The 23,783-nt window shown below is 34.8% G+C and overlaps 1 protein-coding gene across 1 annotated transcript in view; it reads right to left on the bottom strand.

The window, feature by feature from the left end:
* Window positions 1-203: 203 nt before the first annotated feature.
* LOC116110046 (DNA repair protein RAD50) overlaps window positions 204-23,783 on the bottom strand; it is a 29,610-nt gene continuing 6,030 nt past the window's right edge. Inside the window, exons 5-27 of the mRNA XM_031396287.1 lie at window positions 22,631-22,745; window positions 21,441-21,669; window positions 21,056-21,234; window positions 20,788-20,958; window positions 20,536-20,640; window positions 20,341-20,448; window positions 20,020-20,231; window positions 19,819-19,911; window positions 13,310-13,437; window positions 12,849-12,963; window positions 12,620-12,749; window positions 12,235-12,444; window positions 10,955-11,163; window positions 10,364-10,565; window positions 3,339-3,508; window positions 2,937-3,261; window positions 2,251-2,376; window positions 2,115-2,167; window positions 939-1,089; window positions 789-851; window positions 570-703; window positions 366-494; window positions 204-243 (exon numbers count right to left, since the gene is read on the bottom strand). Coding sequence (XP_031252147.1) covers window positions 204-243; window positions 366-494; window positions 570-703; window positions 789-851; window positions 939-1,089; window positions 2,115-2,167; window positions 2,251-2,376; window positions 2,937-3,261; window positions 3,339-3,508; window positions 10,364-10,565; window positions 10,955-11,163; window positions 12,235-12,444; window positions 12,620-12,749; window positions 12,849-12,963; window positions 13,310-13,437; window positions 19,819-19,911; window positions 20,020-20,231; window positions 20,341-20,448; window positions 20,536-20,640; window positions 20,788-20,958; window positions 21,056-21,234; window positions 21,441-21,669; window positions 22,631-22,745 — 3,397 coding nt within the window. The remainder of the gene's footprint in view (window positions 244-365; window positions 495-569; window positions 704-788; window positions 852-938; window positions 1,090-2,114; window positions 2,168-2,250; window positions 2,377-2,936; window positions 3,262-3,338; window positions 3,509-10,363; window positions 10,566-10,954; window positions 11,164-12,234; window positions 12,445-12,619; window positions 12,750-12,848; window positions 12,964-13,309; window positions 13,438-19,818; window positions 19,912-20,019; window positions 20,232-20,340; window positions 20,449-20,535; window positions 20,641-20,787; window positions 20,959-21,055; window positions 21,235-21,440; window positions 21,670-22,630; window positions 22,746-23,783) is intronic.

The following is a 23,783-nucleotide window of genomic DNA, read 5'->3' as shown; positions in this document are numbered from 1 at the left end:
TGTTAATCAAAATTTTTTTTTTTTGATTGATCTGTATCCAAATCCAATGCTGTCTCTGAACTTGTATTAATTAATTAACCCTCACCATACAAATTTACATAAAAACTGCCTTCTGGGCTTGTGTCAAACACAAACAAAACCTTCCATGCCATTTTTCTTGCATCTTGATACAGAGCATATACATGAAACTCATTACAAAATCTTCAATCAAATATCTCCTGGGCTTCAATTATACTATGCTGACTGAAAAAAAATTGAGATAAAGTTAGTCTGAATCAGAAAATGACATAAACCATAAATCAAATGGATGAAGTACAAGTTGAAGCAGGAACGCCAGAAAACAGATGCATAAAAAACTAGCTTACTGATCATCTTTAGCAACCCGATAATATTTTTCTGCATGCTGGCGTTGACCAATTAGTTGAGCGAAACGCTCATCGTGAGTAATTACTATAAGTTGAAAGTTCTCCTGGCCTTTTCTGTCCTCCACAATTCTGAAGAAATTGGGGTGTGAATGTGACGGCTGAAATAACTTGTGAAATAGAGGAAAAGATATAACTGATTCATACCTAAGGAGAGCTGCTGCAAGACTTTCAGCATTTTGACCATCCAAGTTTGTGGTTGGTTCATCCAAGGCTAGTATTCCGCAATTCAGGCAAAAAGTCTCAGCTAATGCTAATCGTATGATAAGGGAAGCAAGGACCTGAAACCAAGATTAATAATGGCATGAAAAACTGATTAATTGAGTTAAATTTCTCTCAGACTAGGTCCATTTGATAATTACCCACCTTTTGACCAGCACTACATCTTCCTCTCATTTCTAGCTCTGCATCACCAGTCTGCATGAGAACCTGCACAAAATGCAGTGGAAATGATAGTAATATATATGTACTTACAGTAACAACAAACAGGAAGAAGGAAAAAAATTGTTTCCATACCCTGTAGCTATACGAACGAGTCCCAGCACCTTCAGAATCTGAATGAATGCTAATGTAGTCTATGTCTTGCCCTCTGTACGTTTGCTGCCACAGTTCTCTAATAATTTTATTTATTTCCTCCATTTTCATTGTGTGGAAGCGCATGAGTGCTCTACAGCATTTAGATCAAAATATCAAAAAAAATAAAAAAAAATAAAAAAAATCCAGCATAAGGTCAGCAACAAATATGTGAGAGCTGAAGCAAAAGATTTTGGAGCCTTTTTTTGATCAGATGAGCTGAGAACCAAACTAACAACCGGGACATCCTAACTTGTAGATCTTTTAGACATATACAGAAGCTCCATGGATACAAAAAAACAGAAAAAAAAAAAAGGAAGAGAGAGAGAGAGTTATATTGTCAAACAAACAATGGCATAATAGAAGGCAAATGCAAAAATACACCCACATTTTCTTTATCACTAAAATGAGTAAATCGAGCAAAAACTTGAACCCTACATAAATTAAGAGAGGTGACATCAAGTACAAAGACTATCAAAAATATTTTTAATAGCTTACTTGTCCAGTGCAATGTAGTATCTGTCCAGGTCCTTGTTTGCCATCTCTGTTGTCTGCCACAAATTTTGAAGTTATATAACAGAATGGAAGAGTGATGATAATGATGACTGTTCAAGCAATTGGAACTATCTCCCACCTTAAGTTGGATTAGCTGATCAAAGTATCGCTTATCAATGTCTTTGTATTGTGCCTGCTTAAGATCAATTTTATTCTTTGAAATATTGCTCTGATAAACAGCCATCGTTCCGTGGCTCCTGTTTAACTGTTGAAAAACCGAAATCCACAATTTAGTTCTCTTTAAAGAAGAATGTTTACCAAAAACAAAGGTTTGACATTGGAATAACATCACAAGGGATAAGAAGTGGAATATGTAAGACATAAAAAATGCATTAGTGAAGGTGATTCAAAAAGAAAAAATAACATCTCCCCTCTGGTCTAACNAGAGAGAGAGAGAGTTATATTGTCAAACAAACAATGGCATAATAGAAGGCAAATGCAAAAATACACCCACATTTTCTTTATCACTAAAATGAGTAAATCGAGCAAAAACTTGAACCCTACATAAATTAAGAGAGGTGACATCAAGTACAAAGACTATCAAAAATATTTTTAATAGCTTACTTGTCCAGTGCATTGTAGTATCTGTCCAGGTCCTTGTTTGCCATCTCTGTTGTCTGCCACAAATTTTGAAGTTATATAACAGAATGGAACAGTGAGGATAATGATGACTGTTCAAGCAATTGGAACTATCTCCCACCTTAAGTTGGATTAGCTGATCAAAGTATCGCTTATCAATGTCTTTGTATTGTGCCTGCTTAAGATCAATTTTATTCTTTGAAATATTGCTCTGATAAACAGCCATCGTTCCGTGGCTCCTGTTTAACTGTTGAAAAACCGAAATCCACAATTTAGTTCTCTTTAAAGAAGAATGTTTACCAAAAACAAAGGTTTGACATTGGAATAACATCACAAGGGATAAGAAGTGGAATATGTAAGACATAAAAAATGCATTAGTGAAGGTGATTCAAAAAGAAAAAATAACATCTCCCCTCTGGTCTAACAAGCATCAAGGCCACATAAATCTTTTGATCTTCCAACAGCAAATTATGTTTTAAGTCTTTTCTAGCCATTTGACTTCATCAAATTTTATTAACAGAGTTTGAAACAATATTTATTACCTATAATACCATGCAAAAGCTAAAATCTCAGAAAGTGCTCATTATATTTTATATAATAAATTCTCCATCCTAACACTTCTCATTTTGAAATCAATTTGTAAAAATTTATTATTATTATTGTTCTGACATGAAACCAATTTGTTATTTTCACTTCTATCCCACAGGAATAGTCAGAAACAATGTGGTCATTGCTATAAACAAACATTATTGACGATATGAGTTCAACAAATTGGAAGGCATAGAAGTCAACAAGGATCACAAATACCTCCGAAAGAAGTCTTTCCCTTTCTTGAGAGATCTTCACCAGTTCAGATTCAACAGCCGAAATACCTCCAATCTTCAATATTTTCTCTTCCAGTGATTCAATCTCAGAAGCAAGTTCATCAACTTCAGCTTTTGTCTTCCTGTAATTCAAATTGTCCTCAATATTTCGTCTTAGCTGATCTTGATTCCGCATCAAGTCTTTGCATTTGTTCAACTCAGCCAAAATCTCCTGCTTCCTAGTATCACAATTTCGAAGTTGAGATTCCGATAAAGATTTCTTTTCTTGCAGTTCCTTTAACTTATCACCTTTCTTCAAATCATAATACCTGATGGATTAATATTGAAAATTAATATATATGGCATTCAAGAACAACATGTATAAATCCTTAAGTTTGCAACATACTCTTTAATCTTAGAAGTAGTCTTAAGCAGTGTCTCAATTTCCTGTTGGTAGTTTCTCTTTTGCTCAGCCTGCTCCTCATACTCCCGATTAAGTTTGACTTTCAAATCGTTGTAGTCAGTCAAAAATTTCTCTTTCTCCCTGGATAGAGGACCAAGCGCCTCCAATAAATGCTGAAAAATCAACATATGCATCTTGCATTACAAATATAATAACAAAATTTTCCGAATCTGAATGAATGCTAAGTAGTCTATGTCTTGCCCTCGTAGTTTGCTGCCACAGTTCTTAATAATTTTATTATTTTCTCCATTTTCATTGTGTGGAAGCGCATGAGTGCTCTACAGCATTTAGATCAAAAATCAAAAAAAAAAAAAAAAAAAAAATCCAGCATAAGGTCAGCAACAAATTGTGAGAGCTGAAGCAAAAGATTTTGAGCCTTTTTTTGATCAGATGAACTGGAACCAAACTAACAACCGGGACATCCTAACTTGTAGATCTTTTAGACATATACAGAAGCTCCGGAACAAAAAAAAAAAAAAAAAAAAAAAAAAAAAAAAAAAACAAAAGAAACGGAGAGCCTAACTGCAATTAGGGGTGGGTATTTTTTACCTGATCTGATCCGGCCCCAAAAAATGGGGTTATATTATGTCTAATCGGGTTTATTTGGGTCATATTTAGTGAACCTCATTATTCAAGGCGGGTTTCGGGTTAAAAGGTTGAAACTTGACCCGAGTATTTTAAAATTGTGGACTTTTAAAATGTGGAACATTTTTTTTTTGGTATCCGGAGGTGTTCAGGTCAGCTTATGCGTACTTCAATTAGTCTTCAGAGGTCTTGAAATTAACTATCAGATAAGCTTTCAGTGGTTATCCTTTATTAGTAGTCGTGAGGATTTGAACTCAAGTACTCTTGAGTAATACACTTAAGAGTCTCAAGCGAATCACCAAACTACTAAAGGTAGTTAATGTGGAACATTCTTATTTCCTCTAATGTGAATGTACCATTTACTCTACCACACCTGATTACTATTACAAAAGCCTCTATTCTCACTTTTTCTTATTTGTAACCCTAGATCTACTTTTGCATCTCACATTTTCCCTCTTTTTTAGCTGGTCAACCTCTTCCTCTGCTCCATTATTAATATACTTGTATTATCTTTTAGAAGGCCCTTCTTGCTCATGTTATTTAGTTTTGTTTGGAATATGAAATGATAAATGTAAGATTAACTTATGCATGTTGGGAAATGAATTTGTTTCGCATTGAAGAAATGGTTTTCACTGATTATGTAACTTTTTAATTTCTTAAATTTTAATTCTGCTTCTTATTGTTTTGTTGATGGGTAATTTTGTCTAGTTTTTACAATTTTTTATTAGTATTAATAAATTTAAGTTATATTCCAGTAAAACTTAATATTATAAACTTATAAGGCATATATTAAAAGAAAAAAAGGGTCCAACCCGAATTTTATGGACTTAGGCTGTTTTAAACTTGAGCACTGAATGCCCAACCCGAATGAGTTGTTTAACCCGACCTGACATGGTCGGGTTGCTATCGAGTTTACATATATTTCGGGTCCACTTTGGGTCTGATTTTCCAGACCCAAAATGATGTCCCGACCCAAACCCGATTGTGCCCACTCCTAGCCGCAATCTGGCATGGCCATGGTGGCTACCTGGCTGGTTATTATTATTTTTTATTTTTTGTAATTATGAAGTTTATATTTTGATTTGTGAATTTGAGAGATTAAAGTGGGTTTAGGGTCAAATAATAGGTGTTTTTCAGTTTTCTTAATGTTAAAATAAGTTAGATTTGTTTTAGGTTATAAATGTGGGTGACATAAATACCCTTTTACCGTTGAGTTTTACTGTATAATTTAAGAAATGGGTGGAATGTTGATGATTTATCGAATTAAGGGTATGAGATGTCGTTGCATGAAACCAAGGGTGGGACAATGTAATTCAGCCTTTCTTTTTATAAGTAACTCGTTATTTATTACTCTTAGAAGCTAGAAAGGGGAGGGATTGGCAAAATAAACTCAAATCCCTATGGATTTAGCCACTAAAAGAATAAAACAATGGCTTAATGTTAATCAATTTTTTTTTTTGATTGATTTGTATCCAATACTGTCTCTGAACTTGTATTAATTAATTAACCCTCACTATACAAGTTTACATATAAACTGCCTTCTGGGCTTGTGTCAAACACAAACAAAACCTTCCATGCCATTTTCCTTGCATCTTGATACAGAGCATATACATGAAACTCATCTTCAATCAAATATCTCCTGGGCTTCAATTATACTATGCTGACTGAAAAAAAATTGAGATAAAGTTAGTCTGAATCAGAAAAATGACATAAAGATATATCAAAGTACCATAAATCAAATGGATTAAGTAAAAGTTGTAGCAGGAACGCCAGAAAACAGATGCATAAAAAACTAGCTTACTGATCATCTTTAGCGACCCGATAATATTTTTCTGCATGCTGGCGTTGACCAATTAGTTGAGCAAAACGCTCATCGTGAGTAATTACTATAAGTTGAAAGTTCTCCTGGCCTTTTCTGTCCTCCACAATTCTGAAGAAAGTGGGGTGTAAATGTGACGGCTGAAATAACTTGTGAAATAGAGGAAAAGATATAACCGATTCATACCTAAGGAGAGCTGCTGCAAGACTTTCAGCATTTTGACCATCCAAGTTTGTGGTTGGTTCATCCAAGGCTAGTATTCCGCAATTGAGGCAAAAAGTCTCAGCTAATGCTAATCGTATGATAAGGGAAGCAAGGACCTGAAACCAAGATTAATAATGGCATGAAAACTGATTAATTGAGTTAAATTTCTCTCAGACTAGGTGCATTTGATAATTACCCACCTTTTGACCAGCACTACATCTTCCTCTCATTTCTAGCTCTGCATCACCAGTCTGCATGAGAACCTGCACAAAATGCAGTGGAAATGATAGTAATATATATGTACTTACAGTAACAACAAACAGGAAGAAGGAAAAAAATTGTTTCCATACCCTGTAGCTATACGAACGAGTCCCAGCACCTTCAGAATCTGAATGAATGCTAATGTAGTCTATGTCTTGCCCTCTGTACGTTTGCTGCCACAGTTCTCTAATAATTTTATTTATTTCTTCCATTTTCATTGTGTGGAAGCGCATGAGTGCTCTACAGCATTTAGATCAAAAGATCAAAAAAAAAAAAAAAAAAAATCCAGCAAGGTCAGCAACAAATATGTGAGAGCTGAAGCAAAAGATTTTGAGCCTTTTTTTGATCAGATGAACTGAGAACCAAACTAACAACGGGACATCCTAACTTGTAGATCTTTTAGACATATACAGAAGCTCACGGATACAAAAAAAAAAAAAAAGAAAGAGAGAGAGAGAGAGTTATATTGTCAAACAAACAATGATAATAGAAGGCAAATGCAAAAATACACCACATTTTCTTATCACTAAAATGGTAAATCGAGCAAAAACTGAACCCTACATAAATTAAGAGAGGTGACATCAAGTACAAAGACTATCAAAAATATTTTTAATACGTACTTGTCCAGTGCAGTGTATCTGTCCAGGTCCTTGTTTGCCATCTCTGTTGTCTGCCACAAATTTGAAGTTATATAACAGAATGAAAGTGAGGATAATGAGATTGTCAAGCAATTGAACTATCTCCCACCTTAAGTTGGATTAGCTGATCAAAGTACGCTTATCATGTTTGTATTGTGCCTGCTAAGATCAATTTTATTCTTTGAAATATTGCTCTGATAACAGCCATCGTTCCGTGGTCCTGTTTAACTGTTGAAAACCGAAATCCACAATTTAGTTCTCTTTAAAGAAGAATGTTTACCAAAACAAAGGTTTGAATTGGAATAACATCACAAGAGGATAAGAAGTGGAATATTAAGACATAAAAAATGCATTAGTGAAGGTGATTCAAAAGAAAAAATAACATCTCCCTCTGGTCTACAAGCATCAAGGCCACATAAATCTTTTGATCTTTCCAAGCACTATTTTAGTCTTTTAGCCATTTGACTTCATCAATTTTATTAACAGAGTTTGAAAACAATATTAACTATAATACCATGCAAAAGCTAAAATCTCAGAAAGGGCTCATTATATTTTATTATATAATTCTCCATCCTAACACTCTCATTTTGAAACAATTTGTAAAAATTTTATTATTATTGTTCTGGATGAAACCAATTTGTTATTTTCTTCTATCCACACGAATAGCAGAAACAATGTGGCATTGCTATAACAAACATTATTGACGATATGAGTCAACAAATGGAAGCATAGAAGTCAACAAGGATCACAAAACCTCCGAAAGAAGTCTTCCCTTCTTGAGAGATCCACCAGTTCAGATCAACAGCAAATCCCATAACAATATCTCTCCATGATTCAATCAGAAGACTTAACTCAGATTTGTCTTCCATGTAATCAATGTCTCAATATCCGTCAGACTTGATTCGAAACAAGTGTCTTGCAATTGTTTAACTCAGCCAAAATCTCCGCTCCTAGTATCACAATTCGAAGTTGAGATTCCGATAAAGATTTTTTGCAGTTCCTTAATATCACCTCCTTCTTCAAATCAAATACGATGGAAAATTGAAAAAATTATAAAGGCATTCAAGAACAATAAATATAAACCAAGTTGCAACAAACCTTTAATCTAGAAGTAGTTAAGCAGTGTCTCAATCCTGTGTGGAGGTTTTCTTTTGCCAGCCTGCTCCTCATACTCCGATTAAGTTGACTTCAAATCGTGGTGTCAGTCAAAAATTTCTCTCTCCTGGATAGAGGACCAAGCGCCCCGATAAAGCTGAAAAATCAACATATGCATCTTGATTACAAATATAATACAAAAAATATTTTTTATACAATGAAGCAACATTAAGTGAAAAAAATTCCAAAACAAAAATCAAGAAAAGATTTTAAAAGAACTGTAGGTAAATATTAGACTCAACTCACCGATTCCGTATAGAGAGTTGCCACTCAAAGAAGAAGTCTGTTGATTAAGGATTTGATGTTTGACAAATATAACAAATAAACGGAAATGTGTTGGCTACTAGTATAAACTCCACTGTATGCTAACAAAATGTACAGTCCATAATGAACAATGAAAAATCACTGCTTTTATATTTAGGTTATGTAACAAAATGGTTGACACAAAAGTTTCAACAATTTTGTCCAGCATGAAATTCCAACTATTGGTAGTATACTTGTAGTTTGCAAGATCAAAATAGAAGATAGGCTTGAAAAAGTAATATGGACAAGAAAGGGAAGCAATAAACACTATCCAGCTAATTGTCACACTTGATATTGATTAACACAAATCTTCTGCAAATATTTTCTATTTTTCCTCTACTTTTTAATTATTAGTAGCGAAACCACTCTTAAGTTTAATGTCAGAATAAGTAACTCAACATATAATTATTTCCTCTGAAAAATATTATCCAGAAATGGCATTTCATATGCAATATAAATCTTGCTAGAGTTCAAACAAGATTGGCCATCAAAAACTGATAGGCAGGCGGCAATCTATTATTATTATTACTATGTTTTGATACAATTCAGATCAAGATAAAGCTAAGTTGATGACAAAACCTAAGGGTGAAAATGACAAACAAGAATCTAAATTAATAATATAGAATACTACAACTTGTTAAGGGACTAAAATTGTGGGACAGATGGAATAATAGTTATTGGTCATAAAAACATGTACATATATAATTTCCAATAACCAAGTCTAAACTTCAGTTATACATACATGATACAACCATCCACTATCTCTATACCAACATCATTATCTAACAATATTTCAAATTGGAAATTCACAATTAAAAAGTACAGATAATGGATCAATGATGAGTTTGTCCTGAACAAATAATGACCAAATACCCATTCTAGAGACTTTACCTTCTTTAGGATGCAAGTTTTTTCACCTTCTTCAGGAAGAGTAAGATCTAGATGTGATTGATTATAATTCATAATAATCTTAATGTATTTCAATTCAGCTGACAAAATAAGTAGTTCCTAAAAACAAATCACAATAATAATAAATAAACTAAACAAGGAATTTTGCAGGTTGATGCACAGCCACAATACTACTAACATTTTAACCCAGGCCATGTACAATATGAATACTATCTTCTTTACTGTTGATGACTTAAAAGTTTATTATAGGTGATCATATTATCATTAATAAACATCAATCCAAGTTCTTTCATGTAAATGAACAAATATGGGATCATATACTGGACAAAACTTACCAGATTTTAAAATCAACAGTACAAAAAATGCAAATGCCCCCTGAACAAACTAAGGTATTAAATGGTTTCTAAAAATTATTCAATTATGAGATCCTATCTAACACCAACTCTTGCTTTATTAGCCTAGCACTTCAATTCTTGCAAAAGACCAAATAACTCACTCAAAGAGGAAAGTGAAACAGAGGAAACGTATAATCACAATAATATCCGGACAAAGGATTCAGTTGAGAGCTTCATAACTGTAAGGAAAATCACAACCTCAAGCTATCTGTTAAAGATTCTGGTGTTATACAATGGAAAAAGCGTACTCTAAGTTATCACTGCAGCCATCATGAGTACCATTACAGAATCTTTAACAGCCTGACCAACATAATAAGTTTTTCCTCTGTAAAACTGAGTTTATATGTTCAAACTAAATATAATCCTTTAACCAGAGTTATTTGGTGATGGGCATAAGAACTTGACAGATGGATTACCAGAATATATGTAGAGAACATTCTGAATAAACTTATTGAAACACATCACTCCACTTAATTAAATTAAAAAAACCTAGTATCACTTCAAACAATCATGTATAAACCCAAAAGAGTATATCCTAACTTAGGAGAGTCTACCAGACCCTGTAACACATATATTCCCTGAAGCATAAACATAATGCTAAAACAAACCCCAATCGCATTAAAATTATATATCTGCAAGCCGATTATATTGATAACCAAAAAAAGTAATATAATAAAATATCTTGGAAGAACAGATAACCTTCTCGTCAAGTTCAAGTTGAATTTTTTCCTCAGCCAAACGCTCTAATTCTTCTTCTGCCTTTTTAACATCCCTCAATGTATTAGCTGCTTTAACTTTTTCTTCCCTCAGAGTGTGCCACCTGATTTGAATGTTTGACAAATCATTTTCCATGTACCTTTGTTCATCCCTTAACTTCTCCAGTTCATTATGCAAACCATCTCTGCCAAACAAGAGAAACATAGAAGAGGAGAAAGATTATAGGAAGAAATGAAACAATTAAATTAGAATAGGAAAGCATAAAATTGCTACTCGTAAATAAGAATTCTAGTATGTACATGCTAACCTAATCACAACAAGGTAATTAATCCTAGGGGTGATTGAGATAATCCTGGGGACCTATACACCTGTTTTTGATGCAGGTGGAAACCTATTAACAGCTGGGCTATAAATTTTTGAAGCTAAAAGCTATAAAAATAAAAATAATTGAAAGAAATTAGCAGTTTGGCTCATATAATCTACAAAGTTCATTTCTTACTAAACACTTGAAATTCCTATGTCTGAAAAAATTATACAATTATGTAGTCGGTGAATAAGTTCAAAGTAACATACTTTGTGCTCTGCAAACCATTTATCTCTGTCTGAATTTCCTCCATGGTTCTAACACCTTGTCCTCGAGAATCAAGCATGTACTCCAAATCATCCACTTGCTTTTGCCAAGTTTGAATTTCTTGGAAGAGTCTGTCAGCAGTTTCAACAGGTTGCAACAAGGCTTCAACTGATTCCTTATCAGCCTTTATTTGAGCTAAAATACCTAACACCTACAGATGAAACATTTAACATATTGTCAGACTTAATTAATCCTCATACATCATATTATAGACATTTGGTCAATATATTGCAACAGGAAATTATACTTGAATTCAGAGTGAACAAGTTTCAAATCCTGAAGAACTCCTGAGACCCACTGTGGTATGAAAAAGAGACCATGACCACACAAAATTTGCAGGATGAAAAACATAGAGAGATAGAGGAAAGCAAAAGAACTATACTTCAAAAGTATTATTTTTAAACTTAATGCTGTTACATACTTAAACTATTAACAACAAAACTAAACAGAAACTAATTTCAGCAATTTTTGGTTGGCAGCACACTGCTCTTCACAATTTTGCTTTTCATGAGTCACATCTTCCGTTAGATAATAGACACCATGTCCGTTTCCATGCACTTGGTCTATATTACCTTAAAAGCTGTTCCTCTGGTGCTTCACTGCTTATAGCACATTTGTACTGAGCCCAAATGGGAGTAAAACATTCACATCAAAGTTCTACAATGTGCATGAGAAATGTCTCAGTCAGCATCGGTCCAAGTCCATATAGCGCATATATATGCCATACTGATCAGTAGTCCTTCAAACTGGTTTCTGAGTTCAATATTCTTTCTTTTAATAAGAGTTTACTAGCTTAATCCAAATATTCCATGCTAATCTTCCTTTTTCTAAACGATATTTAAAGATGTATGCTAAAATCAAATGATAAATGCACCTCTAATAAACTTATCCAAAGTCCGAAGATGCTGGTATTTTTATTTTTCTCAAGGCATTGTGAGGATTTCATGCACACAATCAAGTAATTACTAATATACACAGTCGTGAGTAAACTATTGTGTGCAGACTTTTTGTTGTATTGCTTGATATAGAAATTTTCACTGTTGCATGACTCTACTCGGCCAACATCTGCATATTCTGATACTAAGACAAAATCAAGGCGGAACACTTTTTAATCAAAAATGAAAAAGCTAAATCAGGTAAGAACTTGGTGATCACAAATTTGAAACTCCTGTATTAACATATGAGATATGTAAAAGTAACATGCTGCAGAACTGATACTCACATCATCAAAAGCCAGAGACTTCTGATCCAGCTCTTCAGTAAGCACATGCAGATTTTTCTCAGCAAGAGGGATTGTTTCCTTGTTAATTTTGAGATATTCTTCAAAAACCATACGAAACTTGTCCAACTGCTGAAAATAAGAATCGGCATTTGAGGACTCCACAGCCAACACTTTCATGTGCTCAGCTGAACTTGCTGCTTTTACTCTTTGCTGTAAATCACAAGAAAATTTCAGCCAGCTTGGCAAACAACTAAAAGAAATCAAAGAGGCCAGCGAATTTATAGACAGCCAATTAAAGACCAAAAATCATGAAATACTACAAAGAAGTATGTGGAGTAAGTTGAGGCAGAATGTGCTTATAGATTCGATAATGAATTACACCAACCTTTTTAACAAAGTCATCTTCCTCTTCAGTGGAGAATGGACGCTCACAGCAAGGGCAAACATGATGAGCACGGGCAACTCTTTCAAAAGGATCAAACATCTGCCGCATACCATCTGCAATGTTGTACTTACTGCAGGTGATGCACAAATATCGCATTAGCCGCTTCATATCAACAAAGAAAGACATTTCACCTTTTTCCAGTCATGTAATTAAAGTCAAAACCAAAAACCTTTTCTGAACATCTCTTTTCTCCTTAGCCGAATCCAAGGCTTTTGGATAAGAATCTATGGTGAAAGATTGCTGACTCATGGACTCAAGTTTGGATTCAATAAATCTCTTCTTTGCTGCAGAAATCAAGAAAAAAAAAAAAAAATTAAAGTCTTGCAAAGGAAACAATTGAAATTCAATGGGTTGGCAGGGAAGGTGAGAAACAAAAAAAAAAGAACAAGATTGCTGACATTCGTAAGTCATAATATCGACTAACTAACTCTCCTAAATAGGGAGAGCAATGCTCAATAAATTTGATAATTGTTTGAAGCAAGGATGCAATGCTGCCAGCTGGATTGTGCCCAAGACCCTAGCAATATAGCTGATGTGCATGAGTACTAGAGCTCTCATGAACAAAGCTTCAAATGTGAGAAAAGCTACAATATTAAATAAATTCATTCATGATATTGAGAGGACACTTACAGTCTACATCCTTGCGATGTTTGGACAGGTTATTATTGACTTCTTGTATTTTCATCTGCAACATGTTTACTTCCTTCTCAGCTTCACGGGATTTTGAGCTCAAATCATCAAACTCCATTACAAGAGCCCTGCACTAGGAAAAGAGTCAATGTGATGAAAAACTCATAACACTTAGTGAAAATAAGTATGGATCAAAAACAAAGTTACAAACATATATCCCTCAACCTTGCCATGCACTTCTGACTTATGAATTGATAAAACCTAAAGAGCTGCGACGTAGGAATAAAATTGATACAAGCAAACATATATGGAGTAAATAACTAAAACGAACATAAGATAATTAAGAAACATTTAAGGACACAAAGTAATACTGGGTTTCAAGAGAGAAGTTTCAAATATTCCATCAAATCTTAATGGCTTAGCTCACATTTACGAATAGGCATGTATTACTGATAAAATTTGATGTGGGTCTGACTCCTCACCCAATAAAGCCTTGTTGAATGGGAGGATTACCTCCTCTTATAAACCAGTAGGCTTGAGCGTGCTAGTCGGTGTGGGACTCCAACACTCTCCCTTACGGTCAAGCCCATATGTTGGGTCATGCTTATTGATGGAGGTAGTTGCTGACTCTAACTCCTCACCTGTTGGTCAAGCACTCAACTCAACTGGGCTTAACTCCAATACCATGATAGAATTTAAAGTGGGTCTGACTCCTCACCCAATAAGGTCATGTTGAATGGGAGGATTACCCTCTCTTATAAATAAGTAGGTTTGAACGTGTCTAGTCGGTGTAAGACTTCAACAATTATAGTAATGAGGAATAACTCAGCGTTCCATTTATTTATTGTAGGGTAGGCGTATCAAGTGTTCAAATCCAAGACCATGCAAACTGAACTACAAAATATGCTAACTAATTAAATGTAATTTATCTCATTCCAAACAATAAAATGATTGGAAATTTGTCTAGTGTTACAGATGTATATAACTTCCTAGATTATAGGGATCACATTAAAATCTTGATTATAGGGATCACATTAAAATCTTGGATTATAGGGATCATTTGTATCCTAATAGAGATTGATCACCTACCTAGTTTAGAACACTACAAGTGTATATAAATATGTATCCTTTTAAGCTATGAATGAGAAGTGTGAATATTCATCATTAGTACGTTTATTTACATGGTATTAGAGCCTTAAAAGGTAATTAGGATTTGGATTTCAAAATTGGGAAATTAGGGTTTGGGTTTCAAATTGGGAACACCTATTTAGGTTGAGATTTGTTCAACACCGCCACCCTAGGGAGATTCAGAAGCCGCCGATCGGCAAAACCCCGAGTTCCGACCATCAGAATCCTTGTGCGTGAGCTCCACACGCCACCTGAAATCTAGTGAACAGTACCACGCGCCGGCGCGTGAGACCGCGTCCACCGCTGATGTCTCCTCCAATTCTCTTCGTCTGCTTCGCCGGTACTTGTACAACACATATTCGTGTTGGATTGGATAATCTCTTACTGGTTCACTGCTGTTCTTTGTTTGGATATTTCTGAGGATTTAGTTGTGATCTTTCGACGCTTTGTTTTCGTTTGGTTGTTGGATTTTTGCTGTGCTGTGGCCTCTGGTTGGTGGTGGCTGTTGATTGATTTGGTGTGTCACTGAAATTTGTTAGTTTGCTTTGTTTTAACCGTTTGTTGGTGTGCATTGGGATTATCGTCTGTTTAAGACATGTCTAATACAAAGCCAGTGATGGAAATGATACCGACGATGTTGAAAATTACAGAACATAATCTCATTGGTATAACTAATTATCATGATTGGTGTAAAACTATTATACTGTATTTGCGGAGTATTGATAAAGATGATCCTATGACTGATGATCCACCTGAGGATGATTCGAAAAAGACATGACTCTAGGATGATGCTCGGTTGATTCTACAAATACGGAACTCTATTGACGGTGACGTACTTGGCCTAATTAATCATTGTGAGTTTATTAAAGAACTGATGGATTATTTGGAGTTTCTGTATTCTAGAAAAGGGAATGTTTCTCATATTTATGAAGTGTGTAAGGCATTTTACCGTGCAGAGAAACAAGATAAGTCTTTTACAGCTTATTTTATGGAGTTTAAGAAGACTTATGAACTATTGAACATGTTGTTACCCTTCAGTGCTAATGTCAAAGTTCAACAAAAACAATGAGAGCAAATGGCAGTCATGAGTTTTCTTGCAGGTCTTCCTTCTGAATTTGAGACTGCTAAGTCTCAAGTTCTAGCCAGTCCAGAGATCTCTTCGTTGCAAGATATCTTTAGTAGGGTACTTCACACAGAAGGTACCCCACCGGCTCAGTTTAGTGGTGCTCTTGTTAGTCAAAAGAATGACTATGAATCTGGGCGATCACAATTTGGAAGTGGCAACAAAGGAGGAGGGTCAAATAGTAATATGAGAGGAATTGTGTGTCACTACTGCCATAAGCCAGGACACATGAAGCGTGATTGTAGAAAGCTTCAAACAGAAATAAAAGAAATCCTTCTGCCCATGTTGCATCCACTAATGATACTTCGGATCAGTCAGTTCATATCTCTGCAGATGAATTTGCCAAGTTTTCATTGTACCAGGAATCATTAAAAGCTTCACCTACTCCTGTCATGGCTATGGCTGACTCAGGTAAGTCAAATACATGTCTCCTTTCCTCATCCTCCAAATTCGTCATTGACTCTGGTGCAACATATCACATGTTAGGTAATCCCAGTCTCTTTGCTACTTATCAATTAAAAACCCTTTCAAATGTGACTTTAGCAGATGGGTCATCATCCTATGTTCTTGGGTCTGACACAGTTACCCCTACTCCACAGCTTCCCTTGTCAAATGTTTTACATTTACCAGATTTTTCTTTTAATTTGATTTCTGTTAGCCAACTTACTCGTGCTCTTAACTATTGTGTTTTATTGTTTACCGATTATTGCTTGTTTCAAGATCTTACGACGAAGAAGATTATTAGTAAAAGACATGAATCTAAAGGTTTATATATTCTTGACAGACCAAAATCTACACCTGTCGCTTGTTCTAGCGTTACATCCCCGTTTCAAGCACATTGTCGTTTAGGCCATCCATCTCTTCCTTCACTAAAGAGATTGTGTCCTCAGTTTAATAAGGTGTCTACATTAGATGTGAGTCATGTTAGTTTGCTAAACATCATCGTGTCAGTTCTAGTCCTAGAGTCAATAAAAGAGCTAATTCTCCCTTTGAATTAGTTCACTCTGATGTTTGGGGTCCCTGTCCAGTTCTGTCTAAAACTGGTTTTAGATATTTTGTTACATTTGTGGACGCTTACTCTCGTATGATTTGGTTATTCTTAATGAAAAATCGTTCTGATTTGTTTTCTTATTTCTGTGCTTTTTGTATTGAGATTAAAACTCAATTCAATGTTTCTGTTCATACATTGCGCAGTAATAATGCAAAAGAATATCTGTCAGTTTCATTTCAAAATTACATGACTCAGAATGACATTCTTCATCAAACTTTATGTGTTGATACTCCATCTCAAAACGGAATAGCAAAACGGAAAAACAGACATCTTCTTGAAACTGTCAAGCCTTATTACTCCAAATGAATGTTCTTAAACCATTCTGGGCTGATGCAATTTCCACCGCCTGCTTTTTTATTAACCGCATGTCGTCTTCTATCCTTCATGGTGAGACCCTGTACAGTATTCTTCTTCCTAACAAAGCATTATTTTCTCTTGAACCTAGGGTATTTGGTAGCACTTGCTTTGTTCGGAATGTTTGACCGTCAGTCACTAAATTAGATCCCAAATCATTAAAATGTGTCTTTCTTGGTTATTCTCAACTTCAGAAAGGATATCGGTATTATTGTCCAAGTCTTAATAAGTATCTTGTTTCCATTGATGTTGCCTCTTTAGAAGAAACACCATACTTTCCCTCTTCTCCTGCAGATCGTCAGAAGGATGATGATAATGGTGATTTGTTAGTTTATACTTTTACTTTCCCTGCACCGATATTTGAACCGGCTCCTATCTATGACCCTATCACTATTCTTGCGCTTCCTGCATCGGCTCCTATCTTTGATCTTGCTCCTGTCAAAGTCTACTCTCGTCATCCACCTCCTCCTGTTTCATGTCCGGCACCAACTTTTTCGTCATCCGATCCAGTTTCAAGTGATGATCTTCCTATTGCATTACGAAAAGGTAAAAAAAAGTGTACTTATCATGTTTCTTCTTGTGTTTCTTATGATCATTTGTCACATTCATCATGCTTCTTTATTGCTTCCTTTGATTCTATTACTATCCCTAAAACTGTTCATGAAGCCCTTTCTCATCCTGGTTGGCGTAATGCAATGATAGAGGAAATGAATGCCTTAGATGACAATGGTACTTGGAAATTGGTAGATTTACCTTTAGGGAAACAGGCAATTGGATGCAAATGGGTGTTTACAGTTAAAGTTAATCCAGATGGGTCAGTTACTCAACTAAAAGCTCGTCTGGTTGCTAAAGGATATACTCAGACCTATGGAGTTGATTCTTCTGATACTTTTTCCCTTGTGGCTAAGTTCACCTCTATTCGGATGTTTATCTCTATGGCAGCTACTTATGATTGACCTTTGCATCAGATAGATATCAAAAATGCTTTTCTTCACGGCGATCTTCAGGAAGAGGTATATATGGAACAGCCTCCTGGGTTTGTTGCTCAGGGGGAGTATGGGAAAGTATGTTATCTTCGCAAATCTCTGTATGGTTTAAAACAGAGTCTTCGTGCTTGGTTTGAAAAGTTTAGTCAGGCTGTTGAGAGATTTGGTATGCTGAAATGTAAAACTGACTATTCTATTTTCTACAAATAGTCTGAAACTGGCGTCATTCTTCTAGTTGTATATGTGGATGATATTGTTATTATTGGGAGTAATAGTGTGAGCATCATATCTCTTAAGTCTTTTCTCCATACCCAGTTCCACACAAAAGACTTAGGGATATTGAAGTATTTCTTGGGGGTTGAAGTTACAAGGAGCAAATGAGGTATATTCCTCTCTCAGAGGAAATATGTGCTCGACTTATTAACCGAGACAGGGAAATTGGGGGCAAAGTCATGTAGTATTCCGATGGTTCCTAATATGCAGCTTACGAAAGATGGTGAACTATTTGGAGATCCAGAGAAATATAGAAGATTGGTTGGGAAGTTGAACTATCTTACGGTGACTCGTCCAGATATTGCATATTCAGTAAGTGTTGTCAGTAAGTTTATGGCCTCCCCAACAGTTCATCATTGGGCGGCTTTGGAGCAGATCTTGTGTTATTTGAAAAGAGCCCCTAGACGTGGTATATTTTATGCCAATCATAGTCACTCTCATATTGAATGTTTCTCATATGCAGATTGGGCAGGTTCCAAGGTAGATAGAAGATCCACATCAGGCTATTGTCTTTGTCGGAGGAAATTTAATATCATGGAAGAGCAAGAAGTAGAATGTCGTGTCACGATCAAGTGCAAAGTCGGAATATAGGGCTATGGCACAAGCTGTTTGTAAAATAATGTAGATATATCAGTTCCTAACTGAAATAGGCCTTGAAACTTCAGTACTAGCGAAATTATGGTGTGATAACCAAGCGGTTCTTCATATTGCATCTAATCCAGTGTTCCATGAACGAACAAAACACATTGAGATCGATTGCCATTTCGTTCGTGAGAAACTACAGCAAGGTCTGATTTCCACTGGGTACGTGAAGACTAGAGAACAATTGGAAGATATCTTCACAAAGGCTCTAACTGGGATTCGAGTTGATTATCTTTGTAAAAAGCTGGGTATGATTGATATCTATACTCCAGCTTAAAGGGGAGTGTTACAAATGTATATAACTTCCTAGATTATAGGGATCACATTAAAATTCTGGATTATAGAGATCACTTGTATCCTAATAGAGATTGATCACCTACCTAGTTTAGAACACTATAAGTGTATATAAATATGTATCCTTTTAAGCTATGAATGAGATGTGTGAATATTCATCCTTAGTACGTTTATTTACATCTAGAAATATGCAACATAGTGCAATAGTGGCTTTGGTGATCGAACCAACTTAATAATATTAGCAATGCGATCTACAACTGATGTTAGAGATAAATACTATTGTTGGACTCTTATTTATAAGCTTAAACTTTTAAGTCAAGTGGTGAACTAATAAGGTATCAAAGCTGTGTTGACCATATGGTCTTGTGTTTGAATCCCCTTATTGCAAGTTGTGTCTATGGTTGTTGTAATAATTGTGGTTCTGGCTGTGATGGATTCATATGCCTAACACATGAAGTTAAACACTATTCTTTGCCAATACATATCTAAAGCTTATAGGTCAATGATAACTTATATGAATCTTGCCGCTTTGAATTATGTGCAAAACAAAAGCGGGTGTAGAATACAAAAAAAGTGTCACAGAGACATGGGCAGTCAGGCACATATCTTCTAATCATCGTAACACATCATTATATAGAAATTTAATAACAATACCCACCTTAGGGCTTGAGTAATTTCCTTTTTGAGATCCTTGTCTTGAGGAAGCCTCCCTTTAAGCACTCCTCTGATTTTATCCTTGTACTCATCAACTCTGGGTAAAATAAATAAGAAAGAAATAGTTAAAAATCAGTTTCCATAAATGTAATATTAATAGTACATAATAAAAAAAAAGCTGATGAATCAAAAGATGCAGAATTACATCTTTTTATGTTTCTTCTTGTGAGTCTCCAACTCTGCCTTCTTCAGAGACAGTTTCACTCTGTCCTCAGACTCACCAGCCATTATGTCTTTCTCTCGATTAAGAGCCTTGAGTTTTTGCTCTATGCCAAATAACTCACTCTGCTTCTGGCGTATGTTTAATTCAAATTCTCTTTGAGCAAGCTGATTAGTCTTTCTCTCAACCTCAATTCGCTGTCAAAATAGACACATATGAAAAAAAAAATACTTTCATTATGGCTTAGTGTCATTACCTAAAATAAAGGCAGTTAACCAAGCAAGACAGCTAAGAAAGGAAACTCACCATGCTATTTTCTCTCTCATCAATGTGAGAAAGATTGACATTAGATATTTGAAGTTCAAATAAATCACGCTCATTTTCCTTCTCCCTGATGCGTTTCAAAATACCACTCTGCATAAAATCAAAATTTCAATCCCCACTTTCAAACGTGAGGATTAATATCGAAATGGTAATATAACATGCATTCTTGAAGTCCACCTTAATTTCCATTTTAGCTTGTTTTTGAGCCTCAATGTTCTTCCAACGATCATTTGCATCCATGTAGCTTTCCCATGCTGTCTTAAGTTCTTGTTCATTTGATTTCTGAAATAATCAATGCCCCTCATTATTGTTGTTATCAAACTGATCAATAAAAAATTTGTAAAGAACCAAAGGTGAAAGAATTAATATTTCCAATGCTCAAAATCCTATTAAAAAATGGAGAGCTGCGCATCAAACAGCCAAATCCACCTTTTTATCTTCCAAATCCTTCTCAAGATCCATTAACCTTGATTTTATTCGATTTGTGAGGTTCAAAGAAGCTTCATTGCTGAATGGCGCATCTGGAAGAGACCCTAAATTATATCTCGCAAATAGTTTCTGAATGGTGGAGTCCCTTTCGTTCTTCAAGGACATATGAACCTAAAGGAAAAAGGAAAAAAAAGTGAGCTTGAATCAGATTTTAAATGAATTGGATTACTTTTAGAGTATCAAATGTGCATAAAAGCATTGGCATTACTTCAGCTTCCGTCTGAAGCTTGCCAATCTCCCATATGTAATCATTTATACTCTGCTTTAGGAAAGAGCTTTCTGTTTCCTTGTCATTCATTTCCCTCTCCAGTTTGCTAATTTTATTCTCTAAAATTGCTATTCTTTCTTCAAACTTGGTTTTCCATTCCCTCAATTCTTCATCAGTATCTGACCAACAGAAATGGAAAAGTTTATGCCACTAAACATTACCAACTAGAGAGTGGTTTGACACATGCAGCATGTAAATGCTCTACACAGAATAGAAGGCATGATAATTTATACAACACAAATAATACAAACATGTATGCAGGCATCTATCAAAAAATAAAGTGTAAAAGCTGAGAAAAAATTATCCCATGATGTCATTCATAAACCTTCATTTTCCGCATCAAGAGCTGCATACTGCTTCTGTTGCTCCTTAAACAAAGTGCTCCTTTGCGCTGTTTTGGTTGATATCTGGTCCTGTAGTTTCCGCAAATCTTTCAGTGTTGTTTCAGTATGATGAATTTTAGCATCCACATCTTGGATGTTTCTTTCGAGCTCCTGCATTTGACTTTTCAAGGATTCTGTTTTCTCTTGATCTTGAGAAATACTTTCACGAAGCTGTACAAAGACAACCTCACATAAAGTTGAAGTTCACTAAATATTAAACGTAATCAGGTGACATGGATAAATAATGCCACTGCAAAAAAATGAGTACATTGACCAAAAAAAAAATTAAAAAAAAAAAAAAAAAAGAAGAAGCTGCCGCAGAGCATGAGAAAGATTGAAGAACATAAAGCTAGCAGTTAAAAGATTAGCAACTTTTGTGCTTATTATAAAGACCTAGCTAAAAGGGAAGAAAAGAGATCTAGTTGCTTGAGTCTACAAACTAAACTGAAAATTCACAGATGAAAAATGAAGAGAAAACAAATAAGAATGGCAAAAGAAAAGAAAGCTAAAAGGAGCGTAATAATACAAGTTCCCTTTCAGGAGCTTTAAGATATGTCTATCACAAAACTTTATAACAAACTCTGCTCAGTAAAAGTATAACACTCTTGACAACTAAAAGGAAAAGATTGCAGTATCATAACTGATAAAGCCAGTGTACATAATGAACTGGAAGAGCAAACTTAATCTTTGACTAGAGTGCAAGACATATATATTACTATGGGGTAAGTATCACTAAAGAGAAAAGATTATGATGTATTCATGTCCTAAACTGTCACTAGTACCAGCTAAACTATTAAAGATCTTTCACTAGAGCTCAGCAAAATGAAACCAAGTTCCACCAAGCTGTATAGATCCAATTTTCCACCTGGTCCCACGTTCCCGAATTCTCTCTACTTAAAATGAACCAACAATAATTTAATACTGAAACCAGAACACTTCTAAGGAGCCAAATTGACAACTTGTATAGTGAAGAAACCACAACTCTATCTATCACTTTCTCATGCTATGAACCAGCAAGAAACCCACTGATTGTTTCAGATAATATGAACATATACATTACCAAAAAAATTTATAATACAATCACAAAATAAAGGGAAATAAATGAAAAGAAAAGAAAAAACAAAAACAAAACCTTATATGCAGCATCCTTCAAAGTCTGAAGATTCTCCAGTTTCAGCTTATAAGTCTTTATCTCTTGATTCTGATCCTTGTGAAGTTTTTTAATGACCTCCAAAGCCTTTGTATACCTGTTTTGCAAATGGTCAATTATAACTCAGGTCATCAGAAATTTATTTAAACAAAACAACTGTAAGAATCTTAAAAATAAAAACTGTGGGGAAGAGAAAAACAATACAGGCCACATATAAAGGGTATCCTGAAAGGCCTTTAATCGTGAAATACCTTTCTATCCAAAAAAGAATAATGTGCAAGTAATCTGTTTCTAAAGCCTCTTAAAGTAACTATAACTAAATGAGGAGAGAATTCTAGAAAACTAACTGTTTAAACTTTAAGATGGCTACCTCGTGTAACATCAATATTAGACGTTTTGGTACAAAATTTAAGGAAACCATGACAATTTAATTGAATATTATACAGTAGATACTCTGAAAAATATAAGGATATTGCATGAAAAGAGTGACGATATTTATGTGCAGCACAATAAATGTATGAGAAATGAACATCTACAATGTCACAGGCACTCAATCATGCAGTGTAGTTATAATTTGTGCTAGGTCACTCCACTGTGGTCCATCTAGGACTAGTGTTAAGTTTTTCTTATTTTGTTTTCTCTGGAAGTTTGTCAAAGAAAAACACGGATATTCTTAATCAGACTATGTTTGGACATTTCTTCTATCTTTCAGTTATTTTGTAAGGAAGTCACAACTCAATGCAGTTATACTATTCATATAATTCCTTGGAATATGTTAAAGCATACATTCAGTGCTATAGTTACGCCAATGATTTTTTGCAGAACATATTGAAAAAAGTACTAGGATTCCTGTAGTCTATGCAAAAGACATAGTGATTAGTAATAGTCATACAATCTTTAAACTTTCAATTTAAACATTTAAGAAATAAAAGTCGAGGAAAAACCACGTTAATTTTTCTCTATTTAAGTAATGAGTCAAAGAAGGATTATAATCATCTCAAAGACCATATTACTTTTATTTGCTTGATTAGATTGGTATGATGGATCCAATGCAGATCTTCCAAATACAAAGTTCAATATATATTACAGAAAAGTGTTTGAAGATCCTAGCAGATAGAAGACTGGTGATAATTTT

The sequence above is a fragment of the Pistacia vera genome, unplaced genomic scaffold (genome assembly GCF_008641045.1).
Source record: "Pistacia vera cultivar Batoury unplaced genomic scaffold, PisVer_v2 Contig593, whole genome shotgun sequence".
NCBI lineage: Eukaryota > Viridiplantae > Streptophyta > Magnoliopsida > Sapindales > Anacardiaceae > Pistacia > Pistacia vera.
This window is presented reverse-complemented; position numbering and strand designations above follow the sequence as displayed.